The 26,999-nt window shown below is 36.2% G+C and overlaps 1 protein-coding gene across 3 annotated transcripts in view; it reads left to right on the top strand.

Moving 5' to 3' along the window:
- Window positions 1-26,999, top strand: part of LOC139969760 (aristaless-related homeobox protein-like) — a 65,741-nt gene that overhangs the window by 23,256 nt on the left and 15,486 nt on the right. The window contains exon 1 of one of the 3 annotated variants that reach the window (XM_071974993.1): window positions 24,811-25,372. The exons of the other annotated variants lie outside the window; for them this stretch is intronic. Coding sequence (XP_071831094.1) covers window positions 25,321-25,372 — 52 coding nt within the window. The 5' untranslated portion in view covers window positions 24,811-25,320. Of the gene's footprint in view, window positions 1-24,810; window positions 25,373-26,999 lie in introns of those variants that run through there. 3 annotated transcript variants of the gene reach the window in all.

The raw sequence follows: 26,999 nt of genomic DNA, 5'->3' as shown, positions 1-26,999 counted from the left end.
TTGTGACATATAGTTTGAAAATCCCTTTCCTTCTCCCAAAGTCACTTTTTCAGAGACCAATTTTAAGAGTCAAAATACTATACTGTATTTTATGCCAAAATTGTGTATTCGAACATTGTTCTAAGAAATCACACACAAAAAAAAAAAAATCGCGATTTTAGACCAAACTGTAACCTTACATCTGTAAAGAATAACACTTTTTACTACGAAGGCCGATATATCCATCTATTAAAAATATCTGAAATACCTGCCACGTGACTTTTTGCCCCCCCCCCTCTCCCCCAGACGTAAAGTACAAGTGAACATACGTTGATATATTGATACATTAACGTCATTCTCACAGATGTTGTTGTACGGTATGCACTCGGTTTGAGAAAGTCCTTCTAGTTTCAAGCAAACATCCAACACTTGTAGTCTTTGCTTTCAACATCGCCATAGCAGATGTAAACCAGGCTTAACGGCCACATAAATCTCTGGTTTAAAGTCAGTAACTGTCGTAAAGCGCGCAAGTTAATTATCCTATTGGTGATTGCGCACGCGGTTTGATCCGGATACGAGATATATCGCTCGGTATTGAGTGTTCCATTTCGTACGGAACAATATGGGCTGTTTACTTAACTGATCATCGTCCATAATATGTTTGAAACATTAAAAAATATGGTGATTTATAATGGTAATGGTTATGTCAGCGAATACATCGGAAATGTGGGGGCGGGAGGTGGGGGGGGGGGTTAATACCTCTCAAAATGACAGCCGTACGTTTATGGGCTGTTAGCAAATTTAGGATGCTAAACTTGCGGGTTATACGGCTGAGCTTAAGTAGGCTAAGCAACGAGTGGGTGAATAGTTGGAAGTGATGTATATTTTAAGTTATGAAAATTATATGAATTATTCCTTGTATCTTTCAAATGTGTTTTTCTCCATGTCCACTGAAGAGATAGATAGTTTATATTTTAATAAGAAAGGAAAATGTCGGATTTATATCTTTTAACGGTTTTATAAATGAGAAAACATGTATGTATGTATGTATGTATTTTAGATCCTCCTGCAAGCAGGAACTCGCGAAGAAGCCTCATTGGCTTATCAAAGCCGCAAGCTGACCGAAGTCAGTCTCTTACATTCATATTTAACGTCCATGATTATGAATTGTCAATTGTCAACAACTCTGTAACTGGACGACATACATTGATCTTGGAGTGACTTGGAGTGACTGGATAAATTTGCGATAATTGTTACCACAACAGATCATCAACAGTTCAATTCAAAGTTAAGACATTTTCTTGCGTCCTGAAGGACGGATGTCAAATGAAAGTTCAAATAAAATGAATAAATTTAATATTCGACACAAAAATTAGAAAAACAAAAGAGACAGACAGGGACGAAAAAAATTGGAAAAGTCCACAAATCAAACTTGTAATAAAGTTGATAATTTTTTTATCAAGAAACTCTGGAAAAATGAGGCTAAATGAGCATTTATTTTTAATAAATACAAATAATTATAGCCTAGTTAATGACAAGTTTGTTTATTTATTTGTTGTTGTTGTCGTTGATTGGTTTGTTCTGAATTCTCTGCAACGGTTTACTATACTATGAGTCATTCCTGTACACAACTACATGATAGATTCCCACGATAGTCCAGACCACAAAACAATGAACCTGTTCCAATTCGTTACAAACATTCTCCATAATTTCTCTCTATGTTCATACCACTTTCATTTGACTTTTATACTCATATAAAAAACAAACAATTTCGCGAACAAGAAGAAAAAAAAAAAAACTGTTTCCACCAAATGGTAGCAATCTCAGCTCCTTCGCTCTCCCCCTACCAGATGCAAGAGTAGCAAACATCTCCTAGATATTTCTCAATTTTTGATTCTGTCCTCTGAGGAGCTTTTGAAATCTACAGAACCCACCTATCGTTTCTCATTTAGAGTTCATTTATATTCAAGTAAAATAAAGAAACAAAAATTAATACACTTGGGTATTTTAGTTAAAGATAGGTCATTTTGAAATAGCAAACAATGGCTTTTCAAACTATATGGATATGGTCTATATATAAAACAGTTTACAGGACTCTCGAGTACGCGTTGTATGTCCCCTTAGTCACTCCAAATGGCAAAGGGAATATCAGAGAGATAGGTTAAAGGGGGAGATGGTCGATATGAAGGACAGAAAAAAAAATAAACATCGTTCAGGGCTTTTTAAAATCATCCAAATTGTTTCTTTTTGTGTTTTCTTTAATATTGTAAGTGATGAGTGATTTATAAACCTGTACAACATGTATATAACTTATATGTGACGAAATTCACACGTTAATGAATGCTGGATCGAAATCCGAAAATAGAGTGATGATATATATATATAGCCTATATATATATATAGCCTATATATATAGCCTATATATATAGCCTATATATAGCCTATATATATATAAACCGTATATATACCGTATATATATGACAGGTCAAAATTGTGCTAAATGCATTTTGCAGCCCGTGTCCAGTACAGTGACCATGGTTTTTTTCGTTATATGTCTTTAACCGTTATGGCAAACCTTTATACTCCACCACGTGACCATTTGTGAGCGCTGAATATTACAGTACCTTTTCCTATTTCGATATGTCGTAAACATACAAAAATAACTATTTACCAAAACTAATCTTGTGCCAGTGTTTTTGGAAAACGAAGAAATCCCTTTGTGTTGTGTTGCCGCCAAAATGTGATATACACAATGTCATGATCAATGCGGGCTAAATATTGAGTTCATGTTAGACCATTGTTTTTATAAATGATGACGACAACTGAAGCAAAATATGTTCTTTTAATTTCCTATGAACATGAGAGCATCCTTTTAATGACATTTCAACACCGTTTGTCCTTGTCAGAATCGGGATGGATCGTAAACACGATCTTTTGAGGTCATAGAAAGTTGTGTGTTTTCCTGTTGAGTTTAATGTTACATTCGAAAAACTGACCTATAATGATCTGTGTATTGAGCCAGTATATAGAGCATAAGATGCGAATGGTTAAATTCTCAAACATTAAAACTGGTTTAGAAAATGCAACCTTGACTGATTACAATGTTTTCTAACAGTCTACAACATTAAAATAAAATCAAACTTTTAGAAAACTGCTTATCCACTAGAGAGCCTGTGTAAGAGAATGTGTAAAAGCAAGTTGGCCTGACGTTTCGATCCTTGCAGGATCTTTTTCATAGGCTGAATGACACAGTCTACAACATTATTAAAAATTAATTCTGGAGAGGAGTTTTTGATATAGGAAAGATGTTGATTTACCCATATAGCATATTTTTGTACAGCGTATAATTGTGAAGACACTACCTCTTTAAGATAATGAGATATTTATGAGAAGGTGAACTTTTGCCTTTAGATTGGCCACACATTTGTACGATATGAGCACCTGTTGTTGTACACTCCACGCCATGGTTTCAGAAGTTCACTGGCATTTTTAGGACGAAAGCACGCTTTTCAGGCGTTGAGTTCACTGAACTCTGACGTCACTGCGCACCGTTTTGTTCTCGTCTCCTCCTAGCTTTGAGAAGGAAAAAACAAAACAGTTATCTCACGTAAACAGTGGGTACAAAAAATAATGCCTCTTTTTTTTAAATTTGAAATTTGGGCATAAGTATGACCATTATGTGAATGTTCTAACCTATTCGGATTGGAAGGAACAAGGAGTGGGGTGAGAGGAGGGAATGGGATAGGGGAGGAGAATTTTCGCAGTAATGACAACATTGACGTAAGGCAAACCATCAGACCCGAGAGGTGCAGTATGGGTGACCATTTACTTTTCTAGCTTTTCTAACAGCTAATTGCATTTACATCGGGCGAAGAGTTACGTACCGTAAGGATAAGACAACCCATTCGTCCGATACATTGGTTGAGTTACTTGGAAGAATTCGGGTTGTGGGATGGAAAGCGGGGGGGGGGGGGGGGGGGTTCTATGATACTCATGTTATAGTGTTCATAGAACGCGGACGGGTGGTGCAGGAAGTGCGTATTCCTGCCCCAAATTCGGGAAATTTGGGGAAAAAATTCTGAAATTAACCCTTTTTTTTAGTAATTAAAAGTACCCCTTTTTGTTAATGAAAATACTTCTCTTTCATCAACTTGTGATCTTTATCGTAAATGGTAAGAAGACGAAAGTACAGTACCCTAAAGAACCATCTTCCTTTGTTAATCTCAAAATAATTTATGTTCTGGACGTTTTGAGGTACTTTTGTTGTTCATTGTCTCCACAATCCAAGCCACACGCTCCCACTGCCCTTCGAAGTTCGAACCCCTCCCCCACCCGTAGCCTAATCCTCTTACGCCCCCTCCCCTGAATAATTTGGGCTATAAATACTACTCTGGTATCTGCAAACGCTGTTGTTAGTAACAAAAATGATGTCATAAAAACAATAATAATGGCAGTAAACGGACTGTTCTTTAACTTCCGTCATGAATATTTAATAGAACAAAAACAATTTGCCCTGAAGATATATAATTATTGAAAGAGAGAAGAACTGTTTTCAGGGGGTGGGGAGAATTCCTACATGTAGACACTTTTAATAATTGCCTTCCTTAAAATTTGTCAATATATTATGAGATATATTGTTTCCGTTAATAAAGCCAATAAAACAGATATACCAATATAGGTTTATTTCTAACCAGAAATATATATATATATACATAAAATATATTATATATTTATATATATGACCAGTTAAACGTATACCCGAATTCCAAACCGCGGAACTGCCGTATCAAATTTATTTTAGAAACATCCAAGAATTATGACATAAAAGAAAAGAAAACAAATGAAAAATTCTTTCAGAAATTAAATTTTGATTTGCTTGCAACGGTACCGGTTCATTATTTTTAATGCTTTCTCATGAGCGTTTGCAATAACATTGGTACGGTAGTGCATGTTGAGTGCTTGGTAGGTAGGTAGGTAGGTAGGCATGTGTGCCCTACGGTCTTAAATAGTTTACATGTACTGAAATCATCTCGACAGTACCTTTCTGTATATTAGTATAAACACTGACAAAATAGGAACGGATTATAGCTTGATTATTGTGTGACCAATGTAATTAGTTTCACATGACAGGTAATAAAACCACAAAGAAAAGAGAGTAAAATATAGTATGAAATTGGTAGTGACGGTAGGGGTATAGGAACGAGAAGGGGGGGGGCGATAAATTAAGTATTAGAGAATACAAGTTCTACTATTGTACTTAAATTTATGCAAATTATACCAAATTGAAGTTACCAATCTCGCGTTAGCGCATAGGCTTATGTTAGCAGTTAAGGTGACACTGTTATCCATGATATATCTCAAGTTGAATGTTAGTCATTCCGGAAAAAAAGAATATATTTTTAGAATAAGAAATGCTAAAGTTTATAGTTTTATTTCATTAAGAATCGGTGATCTAAGGATAGACAGTACTCAAGTGACGAAAATATAGGATGGGCTGATCATACATTTACCTTTAAAAAGACGGCATGTCATCAAACATTCACAGAGAGCAGAGATGCTGTAAACCCCCGCCCGCCCCTCCCCTTCCCTGCCCCTCCGCGCCAACTTCTCTCCAGGGTAATTGTACATATGCGTTGCAAGATATCTTCTCGTGCTCTGAAATTGGAGGGGGGGGGGGGAGGCCTCTTTGAAATATTATTCAACTGTGGATGGATTATAACATATTTGATAAAATTTGTAGAAAATGATGACATCTTTTATCCATTTTCATTTCTAATTTATTCTGTTTTTCGCCAAAAACGAAGAGATGAAACACACTCAAAAAAGGCAGTCCTTGTTAAATAGCTGTTATTATTTAAACACTTAAAAAAGCTCAAATATTCCTAATTCCTTTCTGCAAGTGATAATGTTTACCCTCAAGTGCATGACATATCGATCCTATTTTGTGATATATTGTATCAATTAATCGTAATAAAATTTTTCCAACCATATACTTTTCTTTCTCGGTTCGTTCATGATCGCCACGGGTCGTTCCAGTTCTAACACTTGTACGTAATCGTGCGAATCAAAAACGTTTTTTTTTCTTTTCACTTTAATTTTTCATATTTGACGAGATGAAACTGATTTGCGCATCCCATACACAAAGAGATTTATTATATTGCAGATCCCAACAGTACTTTTCTTGAGATTTTCGATTTCATATTTTGATATCATAATTCTTCTTGTCTCTGCTTTTTTTTATACTTTATCCATTTTTTTTCTTTTCTTTTTTTTTTGACTGTTTTTTCCGTCTTTTTTAAACGGAAGTCCAACCACGTGGGAGCATGCTTCTGAAGTCTCGCCCAGGTGGTATTAATCAGTTGGATCTCGCTCCCGTCCAAAACACCACAGCAAACTCAATCGTCACACGATGGAGAAAAAAATATTAATAAAAAGAGAAAAATAAAACTAAGGGAAAAAAAGGGATATAAGATTGGCTAACCCATCGGGAAAGGCAAGGATGTAAAATTTTGTTGACGACAAGAACAAAAGCATTTAGAAATTTGCCAAAGAGGAGAGAAAATGAGGTTGACGTGTGATCTGAAATACAATTAATGTTTAGAGTTCATCTCTGGTGGAATTCCGTCATAGATAACAAAGCAGAAAGGAAAAGAATAAGGAAAAAGAAACACAAAATAGGTGAAAATAATACTCGTAAGAATATGTATAGTTATTACCGTTGGTCCAATTAGAGTATCGGCTGTCAGGCTGTTATAAAATCCATGATATGAAGTAACCAATTTGTACGTAGGGAATTGGTACAAGTCGGTGAGTATCGGAAAAGGTTTTGATTTTTTCTCTCTGATATTATCATTATTATCATTTATTATTATTATTATAAGGTGAAGGTGCGTAGGAAATACAAATACGCGTATTTTATTGCAAGAGGTTTGGAGTTTACAAATATAGCATGGTCCTCGATTTTGTTAGATTTTGTTGATATATTCAATATTTGTCTTGCCAATAGTATATAAGTAAATAATTCGGTCATGGGGAAAATGTGTTTTTCACAGAAAGCATATTTTAAAATCGATGTACACGTTTAAAGCTCACCACACACACACACACACACACACACATGAGGCTTCTTCGCGAGTTCCTGCTTGCATGAGGATCTAAAATACATACAATCATACTTCTGCTCACCTACCCCTCCCCCAACCCTCCCGGCTACCGTCCCCGCTTCCGTCCCCTGATGAGCACATGGTGCTGGCTATAAAAATTGTTCAAAAGGACTGATTTTTTTTAAAGTGACAATTATTTACAAAACTATACAAACAAGAACAAACCATCAAAACAAAATGAAATGTGTCATCACATAATTCCAAATCTTCAGAAAACGGTTCAAGTGATGAAACCTCGTTTTAGATCAAGGAGTTAAGTATTATACGTCTTGCAAGCTTTGCATAGGGATTACAACAAATTGATAGATCTAAAGTCCATGACCCGAGACGCCCTCCGACTGTACCATGACCCCTCGTCTTTGTTTGACACCATTACACACCCACCCCCCCCCCTTTTCAATTTGACATAAATCATCATGCCAAGGACACAGCAACATCCCTTAGTCTGAGATAAACCCTGTTCAATATTTAATGATTAATTTTTTGTTTGTTTTCTCTTGTTTTTGTATTGTTAAAGGAAAAAAAACTTCGCCACGAGTCGGGCACGCGACAAATTTCATCACCCAAAAATAACCTTGAGTAATAATCCCCTGTTTTTTTTTATCTTCGTAACAAAGAGAGTATTTTGTTAAAGAGATTTTACCGCAAACATATTCTTTAATGAATGTATTTTCTTAATCAGGGAGTTGTTAGGGAACTCTCTGTTAATATGCGATAGAAAAACCTCATCCTTGTGGTATAACAAGGGGCCTTACATAACCTGGAGTTTCTAACCATTTCAGCACCCTGACTTAACGCTAGGGTATGTACATACGACCTCGGACACTCTTTTCTCCTAAGAGTGAAAATTAACTCTTTGAAAGTCTCCCGGATTATCACTCTTTTGAAGATATTTTCCTCTTACTGAAGAGTGGCCAAATTAGCTCTAAACAAGAGGTTGTTTTCGCTCTAAAACAATACACAATGCTGCAGTTCTACATGTGCTGGCGGCAGCTGCCTGGTCTATACAGGAGGCAATAGCCTGGTCTATGCAGGGCACAGCTACCCTGATCTATGCAGGGAGCAGCTGTCCTGAGTAATACAGGGAGTAGCTACCCTGATTTATGCAGGGAGCAGCAGCCTGATCTATGCAGGGAGCAGCTGCCTGGTCTATTCAGGGAGCAGCTGCCTGGTCTATGCAGGGAGCAGCTCTCTGATCTATGCAGGGAATAGCTGCCCTGAGCAATACAGGGAGTAGCTACCCTGATCTATGCAGGGAACAGCTACCCTGATCTATGCAGGGAGCAGCAGTCTGATCTATGCAGGGAGCAGCTATCCTGAGTTATACAGGCAGCAGCTACCCTGATTTATACAAGGAGCAGCTGCCTGATCTATGCAGTGAGCAGCTCTCTGATCTATGCAGGGAATAGCTGCCCTGAGTAATACAGGGAGAAGCTATCCTGATTTATGCAGGGAGCAGCTCTCTGATCTATCCAGGGAATAGCTGCCCTGAGTAATACAGGGAGAAGCTACCCTGATCTATACAGGTAGCAGCAGCCTGATCTATACAGGGAGCAGCTGCCCTCGTTGATACAGGGAGCAGCTACCCTGATTTATACAAGGAGCAGCTGCATGATCTATGTACGGATATGTATGGTATATCATTTAATGAATTGTAAGTTCTTTGCAGGGAATACTCTACAAATAACTGTATAGAACCATGCTCATATTTTAGGATCATGTGGTTTTGTAAGGAGTTCCCATACTTCCTTCTGGTGGCCCAGGTGCCTGCTCCATTCTCCGTCTTGTGCGGACGCCGCTTTTCTATAAATGTCCATACTACGTTTGACTGATACATTTTCTTTTGTTGACGATTGAGGTATAGACAAAAACAAATATTCAAAATGGTTGGAAATCGGGACAGTCGATTATTTTATTTTGCTTTTTCATATTTCTCAGTCAGTTTCCGGTTCATGATTTCCTGTTCGTAGTGATTTACTTTTACACAAATCTGATTTATAGAGTTGCAGTTAAAAATGCATGTATGTTTCAGAATTGTGACGTCACATAAACTTCCGCTGTTACGTCACATAAACTTCCGGGTGAAGCCGGTCTACTTGTAAACAACCACAGACATAACATAGAGACGAATAAGTGTAAACAACTTTAGTAAGACAATTGTATAAGCACGTGTAGCTGCATGCCCAACGTTTTTCTTTTTTCAATTAAATAGAAAAGAAGTAAAGATTAACTTTTTAAATTGTCTTAATTCAAGCGTAAATTCACACGTCATTACCATGGCTACGAATCTGGTTCTATATGAAATATGTATACGTATAATGCAAGTTTGCCTCAAGTACGTAAGGATAACCCAATTTTACACGTAGCCTTTATATAACATAATCTATAGGTTTTGCGAAACGTTTTAAGAAACGACCTACCAATACGATAAGAAGGAACTGTTTGATTAAAAAGTTTTCTTGCCAGGGAAGTTGTTCTGTAGCAGACGATTGTTATTCGCGTAAAAGCATGACGTAATCAGGTAGTCGAAAATCCGCTTACTCTATCCGTCCGACATATTCAGCTTGAGGAGAAATGGGTCCCCAGTTTAAAAGGATCTGTTAAGATTGTTGGGACCAAGAAAAAACATAAATCCTGTTCTATTTTTACATCTCTGATTTCTCTTTTTACGTACTTAGTTGTAACTTCGATCAAAGTGAGCATAATTCGCTTCTTTGGACAGGTTCTTCCGCCAACAATAACAACAACCCCCCCCCCCCTCCCCCTTTCAAATCTTTACTTATCATCATTTCAATTGCCATTTAATACAATATATTGGGATACAGTCTGTTTGGCTTAACTTATACAGACTAAAAACGTACAAATAAATTTATGAAAAAACTGAATCAATCAGTATCAATATACTAAGTGCGTAACTCGTTGTATGAAAATTACCTCTTGCTCTTTTCGGGGTTTTTCTTGGTTGTTAAAAATTTACTTTTTCAACAGCGAGTATACAAATTTATAAACTTCAAAATAAAATCATGGATATGTTGCTTTGCTTTTTCTCCCTTTCATGTTTACAATGAAAATTGATAAAAACTTTGCGAGGTAAATTAAAAAAAAATGTAAGAATGCTTAATTATTGGTTTGAAACCAAAGGAAAATATCTTCTTTGGAAGTCACAAAACTAATGATACTAACAAATTGCACGGGTGGTTGTGTATGTCTATTTAGCCTATATATGCCTATATATATCTTCCACTGCAGATGAAAGCATTATGCCTAGACTAAATTTTCATGCCTAAAATTCAAGTCTGCAGTTGTCGTTATTATCATCCGAGGGGATCATGGCTGCTTAGGCCTTATCCATGTGAATTTTGTTTACCTTCGGAGGATTGGGGGGGGGTGAGGGGGTGGGCGAGGATTCGGGCAAGGAAAGGAACAGTGTACTGAAGTTGCTTTTAGGTGGACTGAATCGAAATTGATTCAAACGTAACTAGCCTGGCCAAGTCGGACTTGCTACACAGATATACACTCGACTGATGTTTTTTTTTTTCCAACCGTCTCTGCTGCTTTCGAGACGAGCAGAGTTATTCAAACCAGCGATGCCGCGTGGCTGGATGGTTCGGCATCGCGGTAACCACAATGGGGGTCACACGCGTAGCGGATACAGCCGTCCCTCCTTGACCCCTGTTGACATTTCAGGTTCATCTTTAACAGATCTACGCAGGTGTCTTGGTATAAATAAAGCAGCAGCTACGAGTTGTCTTCGATTCGTCGGGATCATCCTAGAATTCCTATGCATGTTGTATGTCACAACCGTTCACCGTCGCTGCAACGTTCATCCCCGCCTTCTGCTCGGCTTGCTGACGTGCGGTAAGGGTACACACGGCGGTACATCGATAATTTTCGTAAACGACAACTTGTGTTTCATAAATAGTGTACGTTCGGACAAACAAGATGGTGAAGAGCCTTTTAGTGGGGGTGGGATGGGGTGCGTTGGGGTGGGGTGGCGATGGGGATGGGCATGGAGGAGTATCTTGAAGCCTAAACAATTACGGTAAGTAGGAAACTGCCGAACTTTGTTACAGTGTATTTTTTGTGAAGTAGGGGGGGGGGGCGGAGGATAGTGGTGACTTGGGGGGATATCTGAAACGAAACGGAATTATTCAAGTTACTTGATATGATAGCCATTATCATAAACCCCAAACAGGGTTGTTTCAAAAGTCCAATAATGAATCAAACCTCGAAATGTAATATTCAAATTAATGTATCCGTTATCCTATCAGATCCAGACAAACCGACACACTCACGAACACATACATGTCATCTAAACTTATGAACATGATATATTTTTCCTTCCTTTTGTCAAAACAGGTCATATCTGTATTTGATTGGGCGTTGCGGCATTCATTATTTATTACCTCATTGACATTTATTAACTAAAACTATGCATGAGTTTAAAGCACGGCCAGTCTTATATAATTAAAAAACTGAACTGTACATAGTATCACAGTCAGTTTCATGTCCAGTTCCTCACCTCCTACCCTTCCCCCCTTATCCGTAACCCACTCCCCCCTCCCCTTTCTCTTACTGTTTCTCTCTTCATCAGCCACTCCGGTGTCCTGTCCATCTACCATCAGTTCTTCATATAGATAAGATGTAATATAAATTTTACATTTCTTTTAGATGTCAGATTCCCCTAAGAATTGAAATATTATAAACGTTTAAAGTTTGATCCTGTCGGAACTTCTTCAGATGCATGCACACTGGGATGTATTTATCTATACACAAGCTTTGCAAAGACATGATCAGTTTGGTAACATTAATATTGTTGTTGTTGTTGTCGATGGTCGAGAACAAAATACATTTTGCATAACACAATCATATAAACAATGGGGGAGAGAGAGATAAATAAATGAAAGTTAGAGGTCCCGAAGTTTAATCTTGTTCAACAGACAGACTAAATTGGACCATCTAACACTGCAACAAAGGTGTTGTTCATCAATGACCTCACAAAGATTATAATGCAAACTGCCCCTTTGTGCGAGACAAAATGATAATATTTAGGTATCTTAATTCTCAGAAACGGAATGATTACCTATGAAGCACATTGAAACACATTTTAACAATTTTTGTTAACCGTGCAATCAACCATGCATATTTTACAGTTCAGTCCCACATATATATAGGCCTAAATAGGCCTATGTCAAATGAACTACTTACGTTACGAAACCAGGCCTGCTCGTAAGGTACATAAGAATCCCAAGTGACCGTTAATTCCTTTATCTTTTTACTAAATAACAATTAATTAAGATAGGATATCAACAAATGAAAAGACTAAGTTTTAATTCTATGCAAAGCAACTGCTTTTAAATGCTCCTCTCCGACAACAAAAATGACCTCCCAACCTTCATATTTCCAAAATAGATTTTAAATTTTCTTGATGTCAACGACTCGGACGAGGAACTTCGTTAAACAAGTTATGCTTTGCTATGCAGTCTATATTGACGTCCCTTCTGCCCCCCCCCCCCCCCGCACCCCCTCCAACCGGATAACGAGAGAGCGAGAAAGAAAAAAAGAAACAGTTACCACGGATGTATTACAAATTCTTAGCGGGATTTCACGGCTTTGATTTAACCCGATCTTAAGCTTCATTAATTTCTATTATCCACCTCCGTATAAGCCTCATTTTTTTTTGTCAAATATAAAAATTATTACATAGATGCGTGATAGCTTTGTAAATATTCATCAACGCCGACAATATACCTCGGCATCATTATGTTTGTACATTCTGTTACAATATGAGCCCAGATGTCACTGCTGGGAGATGTTATAGTCGCAATACATGCTAGTGACTCCCTCGAGTCAGTGGTAACAGTTGCTCTTGGCCTAGCGGAGCATTCTGGCACTATAGGCTATCTATATATAACATATAGACAGGCATATATGACTCGGATAACTTTAAGATCTGAATCTGCTAGAAGTGGGTTGTCGTAGCGGGCTAGTTTGTATTTGTCATTTGCTACCCTACCAGTTCAGATTTTGAATGAAAGAAAAATGATATTGTTCGGCCTATACTGGTCGTATAGCTATCACGTTAAATGCTAAACGATGCACTGAAGTCAATTTAACTGAATTCAGCTCAATTGAGTCCTGGAATTTCATTTTTAGTTTGCCTGCAACTGTTGTCAAACTGTTTATCTTCTGCAAGAAGTCGGTGTATATGTATCAAAGTTGTGGGGGGAGGGGTTCTATAAGGTTTCGATCCAGCTAGGTAGGACCTTCGTCAGAGGCAGAAAACATAGGTTTGTCAAATATTTTCGTTGCTGGAATAAAATTAGTCTACGTCATCATAGAACGATAAAAATCAGTATTGATTTGTTTATTGCTTTGTCTTTCCCCCTACAGCTAAATATCGTTTCCATTTTGTGTTGTAAATATGTAATCTGAAATATAACAAAACGTCTTTTACATGACAATCATTGTCCTATATTAGTTATTTTATTAATCCTTAAAACTGATTTTTTTTTTCTCTCTAAAATTTCACAATAAAATTTGTTAAATTTCAAACAAAGAAAAGAATTATGTAAAATGCACAAATGTCATCCGCAAAAATTTCTTTCTTTTTGTTTTCGTTTGAAATGATTTAGGTTTCAAAACAGGTTGATAAGTAAAATATTTGGTTTCCGAACCAAACTAAAAGATGACAACTTTAAAAGCAAAGCAATGAATTATTAACACCTCGGGAGGTAACGCAAGTCTTGTTACTTTTTAACGTTATATTTCTCCATCTAAACATTATCAATCATATATAAGCTATAGTTTTTTTTTTATCTTTCTTACTTATAATCTGCAAAAAAGCGATCTTCCAATCTTTAATTCAGCAGTTTGTGTTCATCATTAATTATTTTTAATTCACTTCCTTGCTTACCTATCTCCTCACAATTTGCATATTCTCGCTCTATCTGGTCCTAAAGGATCTGGTAACCTTTTGAGTACTGTACACCCTCAGAGACCGGTCACTTCCGGTCAACCGACCTCCTTATCGGAAATTAGAAAGAAGGGTCATCGTCTCTGACCTTTGGTCTATAGATATAGGCCACTGATCTGTACACTAGTGTACAGATCAGTGATATAGGCTACTACGCCCCTTATTCACAAATTGTTCAATATTTGAACGTAAGTTCAAAATGTCAGCATTAAAAGTTGAGTTTTTACTGAGCTGGTATATCTCGATTAGCTAATAAAAAATGAACAAAAAACTAAATCAAGACTTAACGTTGTGACCTTTACAACTGCAGTAAATGGTTGACAAGATACCTCCGTATATCATTCCATGAATGCACGGTTTATTGTAAGATGTAGTTTTATTAAAATTGCGGTCTATTTAAACATTTATCCAGTAAAAATTCGACTCTCTTTAAATTTTCAAAACTTTCCCCATTTTCTTTTATTTACATTTTCTATAATTTGGTGTTTTTCTATCCATATAATAACCAGTTTTTCATCTCAAATCAATATTTCATAATTTAATATTTGAACTTCTAAGAACATGGATCAGTTCAGAGCCTGTACTATGTGTTGTTTGTAAATGCACGCAAGTTTTATTTATATAAAAACAAATTCTAGATAACAAAATCCATGATATTATATGCAAAATATCTTGAAAATGTATTAAAACGCGATGGATAGGGGATTTTGTACCAAACAAATATGTCGGTTCGAAGATTTTTCTTTTCGAACAGTCGAACAAAGTTGCCTTCATCTATACCTCCCCCCCCCCCCCCCCAACGCCAAGAAGTAGGTTATAGTATTAAAACTGGATAGCTTTTATCAGCGTATATGCACCACCAAGAGATAAATTATATATATATAGATATATACATATATATATATATATACCTTACCGGTTTCGAACCTCTGGACATACAATCAGCGTCCATAGCCTAGTGGTTAGGGTGTCCGCGTACAGAGCGGGAGGCCCGTGGTTCGAATCCCGGTGGAGGCTGAAAGTTTTTTCACTGTTCTTGATTTTCCAACTCATTACGATTTTCATTTATATATATATATATATATATATATATATATATATATATATATATATAAATATATATATATATATATATATATATATATATATTGTTGAGCCTAATTAGTATGTAGGGTACCGCATGAACTTAAACAAATGAGTTGGTAATTTCCGATGGTATATTGAATATACACCAAACCCATTTATCAACCTCATAAAGCACTTTATATGTCAAACTTCATTTATTAGTTTTACTATCAAAGACAAAGAAATCAATGCCTTTCATCACTCTGTGCTTTGAGTGCCACGTCGAGCCACACACTTATAATGTTACCTATGCCGTGGCAGGGACACTCCTTCCCCGCGGTGAACAAAACTCCTGGAGACCGAAGACTACATATAGGTACTTAATTGAGCGGGCACCACGGGTACCATATAATGTCAAATGAAATTCGGAGATTCGTTCTTTTAGACAAAAAAGAAAAAGAAACTCTACTTGTGATTGTGACATTTTTAGAAGTACGGACGCGATGACGTCATTGGCAATCAATTTCATATGAGTTAAAAAAAAAATGATATTCAAAAAGCCAAATGGACATTTTTGGTTGGATAAAATGTAACTGAAAGAGCCAAATAGACGTTGTTGATTGGTTGTTTTGAACGAAAACACATTATTCTTAAGAATACTAATCCCCACCCCTTCCCCTGTACACATCTTCCTAAAAGGCAAATAGGGAGGGGGGGGATCGGTTAGTTAAAACAAGTACAGTTATGTTTGGCAAAATTTGAATAGACAATTGCAAGATATATTTTCAAGTTAAAAAGTTACAAAAGAATTGAGAAAATATTTTTTTTTTTTTTTTTTGTCCAGCGTTTTACGAAATTGGTTTGATTGCACGAAAAAAGCGAAACTAATACAATGATTGGACGAAAAAGATGCAAACAAAGAATATCTACTTGTAGAATAGAAACTAAAAACGGGAAAAGAGAGAGAATAAACAAGAGTAGTAAAACTTGTTCAACCATCCTTTTTACGGCAATTTGACACTTATTATTATTATTATTATTCATTATGCATCTAAGAATTGATTAAAGTCCCTACCGTATTGGTAAATGACTGCGTTCTTTTGGATCCCCAAGATTACCGTCTTACTATCAATGATTTCTCTTATGACCAGATACTGTTGCTGGTGTCCTTTCGATGAGAAATTATGAACACCATTTATAGGATATCTCAGTATTTTTACAACAATATAGGCGGGCCAGTATATAGTTTATACGTATCCCTTTATGTAGTAATGATATAGTAGTAACGCTCTATGCACATTGACTGTCGAACAAGCTAATATATTCTTTAAGTCTAACCTTCTTTACTTTCACTCATGAAGCATCTATATATAGAAGTACAACACGACGTTCTACTAGTTGTACCCCTTGTATGTATGGTGGGTGTGTAGTGCGGGGCGGGGTGAGGGGAATGGGCGGGGTGAAGGGGCTTGGTGGGTCTATGTGTCTGTTATTAGTGACGAGTTTCTTTCGCATCTTTCTCCGTTTTGTATTTTTTTTCCACGCAGAAAGCATTCTACAGCTCCACCTTGGACCTGCAGCTATACCCCTCCGTCTACCCCGCTCCCCGCTCCATTCATGACCTCGACCCCCCCCCCCACCCCACCCCACCCCGCATCCCCTTGCTCCTAACAAGTCACCTTCGGTTCCTCCGTTACATTCGAATAATATGTAATGTTCCATGGTAATGTAAATTGTTACATTAAAAACTTTACAATGCAATTTGTTCATAAACTTTCACAGTTTAAAAACTTTGTTTTTCTGGGAGATAACACGATTAAACTTTCAATGACTTGCTTAGCCTACTATAGGATCTCTCAAATTGTTGTACTCACACACAGGTATCTTAGTTAGGCCTATCACTCTCCAATTATGTGTAATCAATAGTTATGTATTAATTAATATTGCAAATACACCTATTAATTTATATTAATTATATCAGTGACATGTTTTGGGCCGAATAACAAAGTACAGCTTCAACAATCCAACTTCCTTGTCAAATAATTTAGTTTTTCTTTTGAGCGTTCATGCGCTTAAACAATAAATTATACTTAACTTCAATATTATAGACGGAAATTTCAGTCAATTCATATACTAAAAAGGCAGCATCGTGTGTTTATTCTGTTTTATATGACATATTTACTATAAATTTTTTTGAATAAATCCTAAAATGTAATGCTTTTATGTATTGTGTTATATAAATATATATAAATGTTTGTTTGTATTCATGAGGGGGAACATTTTCTCTAATGATCTAACATAATCTTCGCAAGCACCAATTTGTTATTATGGAGTGCCAAATGTACCAATAATCATTCACAACACGATGGTATCATGAAATCGAAAGTTGATGAAAAAATAGTAAAGACCGAATGAAAAAATGTTCTTTGTTTTTATCCATATCAGACGAACAAAGAGAGAGAGAGAGAATGGGAGGGGGGGGGGGGGGGACCAAGCACGCCGTATCCAAAAACATGTTGAAAGACAAACAATGCACCATAGAGAAGACCCCATGTCAAGATCAGAACACCTTCTGATATAGGCCAGTAATGCTTCAATTCGATTCGTGGTAGGCATGACACTTTTCCCACATTGTTTTCTTTGGTATTTGAAAATAACTCTCTCCCTCTTTCCCTCTACGTCTCACACCAGGTTATAAGTTAGAGAGAAATACTTTAAAATCTAAGAACCGACCCTCTATCCAGCTCGCTAAATTTAATTTTCGTAGAAACTATTTTAGTCATAGATTGTGGTGGTGTTTTCTCTGTGCGTCCCTTCTATATGTCCTCTATATGTCCTCCACCCTTGGCGCTAATTTCAATGTTTATTATATATATGGTACATATATATATATATATGTATATATATATATATATATATATACCTTGTCTTCTTTAACTGTTATAAAATAAATATAGACAACGATTCCCTCTAGTATAATAAGTGACTTTGTTCTTTGTTTTCTTTTGTTCTGCTATCAAGACCTTTACCTTTTGCTTTGACTGGCGTATTGTCCTCAACAATAAAACTCTCAGGGCAATTGGTTAACCGGTCTGGTTCGAGACCCCCTCCCAGAAAAACCAAACAGTGATAAATTAAGTCCCGTCACGAACTGCTTAAATTTGAGTCGAAGTCTCATGGAGTTCTGTATAGCTTTGCAATCCACTCATTAAGAGGGCTATCCATAGGTTCGGGGCTATCCGTTTTCCGTGGCATGCTGGGTCTATACTTATACCCAACAAGTCAAATTTGGCTAATGTTTCTAAACCACGTTGAGAATAGGTACGGATGCCCAGTATAACACCGTCTGCATTTCACTTTTCAATTTTTGTTTTAATTCATCCTCAAAATAACTATGATATTTCGCTACCTAATGCTACTTCGCTTTTCCTTATCTATTAATATTTGATTAATTATCACATCATTACTGTATTTGACACAGTATGTGCTTGACTTTTGATGTCTTGACGACAAACTTGATTGAATCAAATCGGAGAGAAACGGATGAAGTCGGAATATCGCAAAATATGATTATGTTAACCTAGTTTAAACAATGTTAGGTACATTTGCTATGAGTTACTAATGTTAGGGCGACACAATTCTATCAGTACCCCCCTCCTTTCCCCCACCGTCCCATCAAAAGGAATAATCATGTGTACGTCGTTACTATGACCTTAACCTGCGCAAATGAAGTCATGTTCAACTGGTCACTGCAGAAAGAAAGTTATCGAGCATTTTATCTTCTTTTTCTTTAATAAACATCCAATAATCCATATAACTTTTTTATGTATACATTTTGGAGATAAACAAACAAACGAACGAACAACAACAACAATATTATTACACAAGTAAACCAAACCATTACAACAAGCTCCAGTTTTATTATCAAGGCCGTTGAAAACACTTCAGGTGAGTGTACGAGATTCTATTGTTGGACGGGAGTAAAAATCTGCTGTCTTTAAAGTTTTGATTATTTTGGCATAAATACGACACCCCACGCTTGTAATCGTGTGAAGTGAGGAGTTTCTTAACAAGCTGTCGCGTTATAAAAAACAAAGAAATATCTTCACCCCCTTTTGACCCAGTCGACAGGAAGGGACAACATGGGGTCTGCTCTTTTGTACTTTATGTAACAAAAGAAGCATGTGAAGATGTAGAACACGTCAATTTCTAAACTGACGAAAAAGAAAAAAATGAAATGTTGCAATCATATTGGAGTTGTATAGTCGCCACATTCGATGGAATCATAGTAGACTGTTAAGAAAGAAGAACTTAAATAATGTATCTGGCAACATAGTAATTTGGCATAAGTCCAACAAAACTCACATGTATAGGAATGATGATATTAACCACGGAGATTGATCTCAGAGGTTTTCAAAATGATGAAACCATAAAATCATGACGATCATTTTTTTCTTGAGAGAGACAAGATCCCGCTCTGTTTTAAGAAAAAAGTACAATAAATATGGAACTCGGTAATTATTTGAGAAATCAATTCGTTGGTTACACGGGGACGACGGAGCACATTTTGAGCTATGGGATCGGGTGGAAGGGGGGGGGGTGGAGGTACGGGTAGCAGGGATGTGTGGAACATTGTTCTCTGTGAGATCAAAATCCATTAAAGATAAAAGGTGTCAGGGCTTCTGACAAACGTTTTGAATTATTATAACCGGTTATTTATTAGATGATGAACAATTTTTTTTGGCTATCGTTTGATTGTTTTCAAATCGAAATTTTAGCTTTCTCATATAGTTCCACCAGCCCCATCCTTCCCCCATCCACCCCCTGCCCTTTGTTACAGCCGCATATGTACCTCTCTGTTAGATTGGAGTTGTATCCAACCAGAAATTAATATTCATGACTTTGTCAGAATGTTCGCAACTTACAGCCAAAACCAACATGCAACTTCGAAGCATCATGACCCCATTCCCTATGATAACGAATTGTGAAAACTAGATCATGGACACACCGGTTAATTCCAACCTTGCAAATTTTAAGATATATATATGATATTTCATTCATGGCACCAACTTTTTACCGTAGATAATTCACCTGTTCGAAGATAGCAAACTAGATTGGACATCTCTCAGTTTGAGAAATCGGTGTATCTCGCGCTGCTGTCCCACCACAAGATGGGACCATCTCAGTACCTGCTGCTAGATAAATATGGGATCAGGCAATTAAAAGATGAGAGAGTAGAAAACATAGGAGGAAACAGTGTATCGGATTGTCCAATTGGAATGTCTCGGGGAAATATTTATTAACTTTCACCTTGTTTTGTCTTTATCATCAACATATACTTTTGATTGATGTACTGTCATTGTTCATTGTTAATACGTATGGACAAAGGGAATTATGCCAACCAGTGACGTCACATGGTACAATTTCCTCTTCAATGTACAGTGTCTATACTACATAGGTATATAGATATATGTGTGTGTTTGTATAGACCCGTACAACGAAGAAGTGAAGACATTAACTGATCATGCGTATAGTTCGAATATAGAACTTTTGAATATTCACGAATATATCTTGTGTTATAGTAAGTTGGCCTGACGTTTCGATCCTAGCAGGATCTTCTTCAGAGGCTAAATGACGAATATATCTTATAAACTGATTTGCTCGACTATAGCCTTTATAGTATATGTAGGAGAAGGATGTATAGGCATATATATATAGCGAGTATTAGTATACATAGAGAATGATATTATCTAACAAGGTTGCCTAGCTTTACCAGGGCCTGTTCAATCATGTGTTTTAAAGAGGGCGAGAGAAGGAGCAAAAGGCCATACAGACCCCAAAATTTCACATTTGTGCAGAATGCTTTCATGCAGTGTTCAATCTTAGGAGCCTTGGTGCCCATTTGTGCAAGACTGTAGGGGCGAATGTTTTACTGTTTTACACTGGCCAGAATTATAATCTTTCGCAGGAGTCACCAATTGAGATCCCCTCACAGGATGTATACCCTACTGGTCCATATACTAGCATTAAAGAGGGAGGATAACGTGGTAGGGGGGTGGGGGAGGGGTGTTTGGATTTCAGCATAAATTTTAGGATCGAAACCCTAACAAATAGAGGAATTTTGTTGCCCCTTCATATAACATACCTTCTTCACGCAATATGGACACCTCGTCCCTCTTGAGCTAAGACGAATCACAGCATAAAACACAAAAAGGCGAAAACCTTCCCCATTGGAGTTACCATTTATTTAAATTGTCAAAATTTCCCCTATTACATGTTCACTTCACTAAAAACCTTTATATTAAGGGAATTAACATACGTCTCCCTCCCACTAAAACAATTGACAAAAACAATAACCAATCAAATCCCCCAACCCCCCCCCCACCCCACCCCAAAAAAATACATAGATAACTTAAATTACGTCTAGATTGTATATAGAATGGATATAAGCGACTATTTATCTGTTAAGGGTAACAAAACAATGTATCATAATTATATCTAATCCAGTTTCAAACACACTCAGAATGAAAAGACATACTTAACGATATCAAAGACCTGCTCGTGATCATTGTGAATTTCTAAATCACTCTTTGGCACCGATCAAATGTAAACATATATAATTGATATCATCCTGGACCTGTTATTGCCTTGTTTCATAATATATGATGTTAAGGATTTCAGGACTGCATGAAAAAGATACTACAAGAAAACCGTGTGTATGTTGTATATATGGCACTCTGTATATATATTTAAATTGAGAAACAACTGTAAAATTAAAGCAGTCTGTCGAATATCACAGTATACTACTCAATAATTAAAACATTTAGGATAAATATCTTTAAAAAGTGAGGGGTTTGTTTCCTAAATTATCTTGCAAAAAATAATAATAATAATAATAATAAAGCTGTGACAGAATAAAAATCAAGGAAAGAAATCGAGGTTGGTCATTAAATTATTTTTATTATAATAATAATTTAGAGAAAATTATTATTTCAAGTGAATGCGGCCAAAAAGAAAGAAAATTAATCAAACTCTTGATACTGCTAAAGTTTGAAAGAAAACAAAATGGCGATGTTGTTTGTGAGTTGAACGGATCTTAATTATATGGGTGTCGGAAATAACTCTATAGCTGAAGGTGTCATGGTCCTTTAACATCCGGGATGTCCAGCCCGGAAGTAGGCTGCCAAGATAATTAAGATGGATTTAATCATGTCACAGTGCAAGTGTATCGCGTAAAAGGATGACTTTATATTTCCAAATGCCATTGTCCAAATTTTAAATATAAAAAATATTGTCCTTTAATATATGATAAATCTCCGGAATGCTCCTTTAAGGTTAAACTGATGATGACGTCACGGCCATTGGATGTCTAAACGTTAATGTTAACCAAACATGTTATGTAAGGTCATTGATTCTTAGATATTCTAATTGAGTTGTATGTTGCATTCACAGGAGGACATTGATATAATGGTCTGTTCGTTAGACTTAGTAGTCCAGCTACTTTAATTGATGAGCCTCATATTGTTTACATGGTCATTCCCTAAAATGTAAAAGTGTTATAGAAATATAACCTGAACATCAGTGTCTTTTAACAATCTACAACATATTATATTTGAATGTTGTGTTGCACGTCACCCTTTAACGGTATAGCCTATACCGTATACTATACATATAGCCGGTAAATCAAATTGTAAGACCACACAGTCAATGTAAGCCAGGTAACCATTATATCATAAGCTAAGAAGCTAAATAAACTATAGCAAGCGATAACACCATCATAACACCATTTGGTAGTAACGGTTGATTTGAATTTTGTGTCTCACATCACCCTTTAAACGTAGCCTACACCGTATACTTTACATATAGCCGGTAAATCAAACTGTAACACCACACAGTCAATGTTAGGATACGGATGTATACCAGGCATCGAGTATGATCATAAGCTGAGAAGCCAAATAAACTAAGCAAGCGATAACATTTATCTGAACACTAATCGGTAGCAACGGTTAATCGATTAACCAATCAGACTGAGTAAAGATAAACTACGGTACATCGCGAATAAACTATCGCTTCAATTTAAAATCATTTTAAATGAGAACAATTGTGTTTCATCAAACAAGTTGTTGGTGCATATATCTGACTTTTTGAAAATGGGTTAGGAAAACAAAGTAGGGGGAGGGAGGGAGGGAGGGAGGGGGGAGTTTAGGTGTACATGGGAGGAGAAATGTTCGGACCATGCTTTTCTTCAACTATTGTACATGGTGTTCTTGAGGCTATACAAGAACACTTATACCCTATACTTTATTTTATGTAAAAAACAACAATAGTAACAAACAAGTGAATCAAGAAGTAAATGGGGATAAGGAATCGGAAATGTTAATCCATTCACCGGACTCCTGTTAATAGCTTTGTATTTGTACCCACATGGAGGGGAATACTACTGTACTCATACTGTTGTATACTCGAACTCATGCTGTTGCACTCGTACTCATACTGATGTACTCATACTCATGCTGTTGTACCCATGCTGTTGCACTCATACTCATACTGTTGTACTCGTTCTCATACTGTTGTACTCGTACTCATGCCTGTTATACCCATGCTGTTGTACTCATACTCATACGGCTGTACTCATACTCACATTGTTGCACTCATACTGGTGTACTCATGCTGTTGTACTCGTACTCATGCTGTTGCACCGTTACTACTAAGCCTGCATGCTATTGATGCAACCACTTAAAATGCTTGCGGCAACGTAACAGCAGTATTATGCCAATAAGAGTATCGAATTAAAGTCTGTTTCTTCAAGTTGTTGTCTTCCAAAATTGACATAAATTACTCTGAAAGTTTGAGTTATATTATATGATTACGTATACTAACCTCACTAAACATCCGCTACAAAATGTTTTTCTATCAATACACTATAATTAAGTTTTCCTGTTTGTAATCCCGTTTTCTTTGTTTTTCTTTGTCTTTTCACTGATTAGTACAATTTCAAATGCCTTTGTTTTCCGACTTCCGGTCCTTTTTACTCATATCATATTCCCACAAACTTCCTTTGCTCTCTTTTGTATATTTTCTTCTTCCTGAAAATTTCAGATGTTGTTTTCATTAGACTCTATAATCAACCCCCCCCCCTCTTTTTATTTTTCTTCTATATTCCACTCCTTACTATATAAAATCTATTTTCAAAAAATTGCTGACCCTACTTCCGGCAAGAAAATACACTTGTTCTTTTTCCTCTCTCTTTCTCCTTATCTCTCTCCTTTTGGTCTAAGATGTTATCTTTGGTACATTTCCGCCCATAAACTGATTGATTCTACACTCCATAGGCCTATTTTCCACCCTGTAATATAGCTTCTGATATTTTATGTCAATTTGTGTTCAACCTCTTAATTTATTTACTCAATACTAGCCAACCTATCGTGAATACAATTTAACTTGTCTCTCTCTACGTGTAGAGAGATTTTTCCTCATTTTGATATAATCCCTTGTTCCCACTTCCTGTTATTTAGTTTCTTCCCCCCTCAAAATAGAGGAAAAAAAATAGAGATGTTAAGGATACGGTTTTTTTTTTTTTTTTTGTCTATGGGTATAAAGTCCAACCCGTTTTACGGACATATGGCACACTTGAGTATCAACCTGTTTGGGGCTTAGCAATAAACCATCCATTCTACCTTCTATACTAAGAAGGCTAATTGGTTATCACAACGCGCAGCGACAAAGTACATACCTAAATACTATAGCAGATATAATTATGGTCTGTTGAGCTATCGAGTGGCGCATAGTTATGTATATTTAAAATACAAAATCGGGGGCGCATGTCTGAAAGTCGTAAAAAAAAAGCTACGAAGTGTTAACCAACTTGGAGATAAAGTTTACAGTTTCGCGACAGGTCACACAACCGAGACAGCGAGCGGCCAACGTACACCTCCTTCTCCCCAAGTTGTGATATAATCGTTAGGCGAAAAACGAGATTTTTATCATTGTGAATTGCGGGTTGGGTTTCATTGTTGACAAGTATACGTTTAACGATAGACACCAATTTTTAAAGAAGTTTACTGGGACGACAATATCTATCTTTTCTTATCCTATTCTCACTCACCGCTAGCCAAAACCGTTTGTTTGGAAAACAAGATGATTATTTCAGACTTTGTGAGCCAATTTCCATATTTTAACGAAGGAAACGGTAAGAAAATATTTATATACCTATATTTTCACTTTGATGTTTTCGTTTGTTTTTTAGTTCGTTAACTTAAACGTCTTCTTCTTTCTTTGTTTTAATAATTATTTTATATTTTTGATGTGTTTTTGAAAGGTTTAAACATTACATACACATTCATTATTTAAAGAAAAATACCTTACTTAGTTTATAAGTCTGACATAACTTTGTTTGTTTGTAAGAATTTCAAAGTAAATCATATAATCATTGTAACGTTATTTGAATGTACATAAGCTGTTCCATTGTAATTAGGGTTATGAAATTTGTAGTTTACACCGACCATAAAGCGGTGCCGCACTACACTAGTAAGCTCTCTATGGGCATGCTATTTGTTAAATTTGTAAAGTTACCTTTTTTGGTGAGGCTTTGAAAAGAAATTAAAATTGATCTATTAAGAATAACCAGACAATAGGCAAGTTACGAAATAAACTGTTCTCTAACTGTTTATTGGCAGGGTTTTGTATACCCATGACAATCGTAAACATTTAACTTTTTTGTTTTCAATTTTATTAACTTTTTGTTGTTCCCATTCAGCACATTTTTTTTTTCTTCTTAGCAACAATCACTACCGCGGTAATTTAATTTTGTAAATGTTCGTTTGACTATTATACATTTAATATAGCAAATTCAATGGACAAAATTGAAAGACAAGAGTTGATGATAATTTTTTTTATCAAACCTACGCGGATTTTTGGACTACACACAGTTTTGTGTGCGTGTGTCTGTGTGTGTGTTTGTTTAAAATCCAATATTCGATTCAAGCTGATATTTGACAGAAATCTAGATAAAGAATATCAATCTAAAACTGAAATATTTTCTAATAAGTTGCTATCATTTCACTATCATTATGTTTTGCGATGTTGTTGCTTTTTTTCGTAAATCATGTGCTTAATTCAATCCCATAACGAGACCTTTGACCGACAAATGAACGGGAGCTGCATGCCTGTCGTGTCCCAACGAATAACCTGTTATATATCTCGTAAACTCTAAATTAAAGGAAATTAACCCTATACCGTAAAATTGAGCGCTGCAGGATGATAAAATATTTAAAAAAAAATCTTTCTATTTTATACCCGATATCGTCATATTTCTTTCTCCTATACTTTTATCGCAGTAATAATATGCCGTTCCCTATTTCAAACACAGTACAGTATTTACAGCGATATTTTGCATATAAAACACGACGCGGTTAGTGTACACATTTATTGACATTCGTACAACATTTGTGATGCTCCCTCATGAATTCTCGAATAACGCAATCAACAATGCAGCGGTTTATTGGCGAAATTTCTGTTATTTGAATTACTTAAGAAATGTTGTACTTGTGTGTGTGTTTTTGGTCATATTTCAAGTTGTAAGAAAAAGGTTAAACAATCAATTTGGGGTTGGGAAATAAGGGGAGGGAGTGGTTGGGGTGCGTCATAAATTTGTGAGCCTAAGAACAATTGTAACCATAGTGATAATATAACTCAGTTCCAATGACATGATGACTGTAACATCGAATGGGAACACATCCTTTTATTTTCCTTGTTTTTAATATAAATGTTCTCAATTTTAATTTTTTTTTAATATATATATATATAATTCCATATTA

The sequence above is a fragment of the Apostichopus japonicus genome, chromosome 7 (genome assembly GCF_037975245.1).
Source record: "Apostichopus japonicus isolate 1M-3 chromosome 7, ASM3797524v1, whole genome shotgun sequence".
Classification (NCBI taxonomy): Eukaryota; Metazoa; Echinodermata; class Holothuroidea; order Aspidochirotida; family Stichopodidae; genus Apostichopus; species Apostichopus japonicus.
Note: the sequence above shows the minus strand (reverse complement) of the source record. Positions and strands in the feature narration are given on the sequence as shown.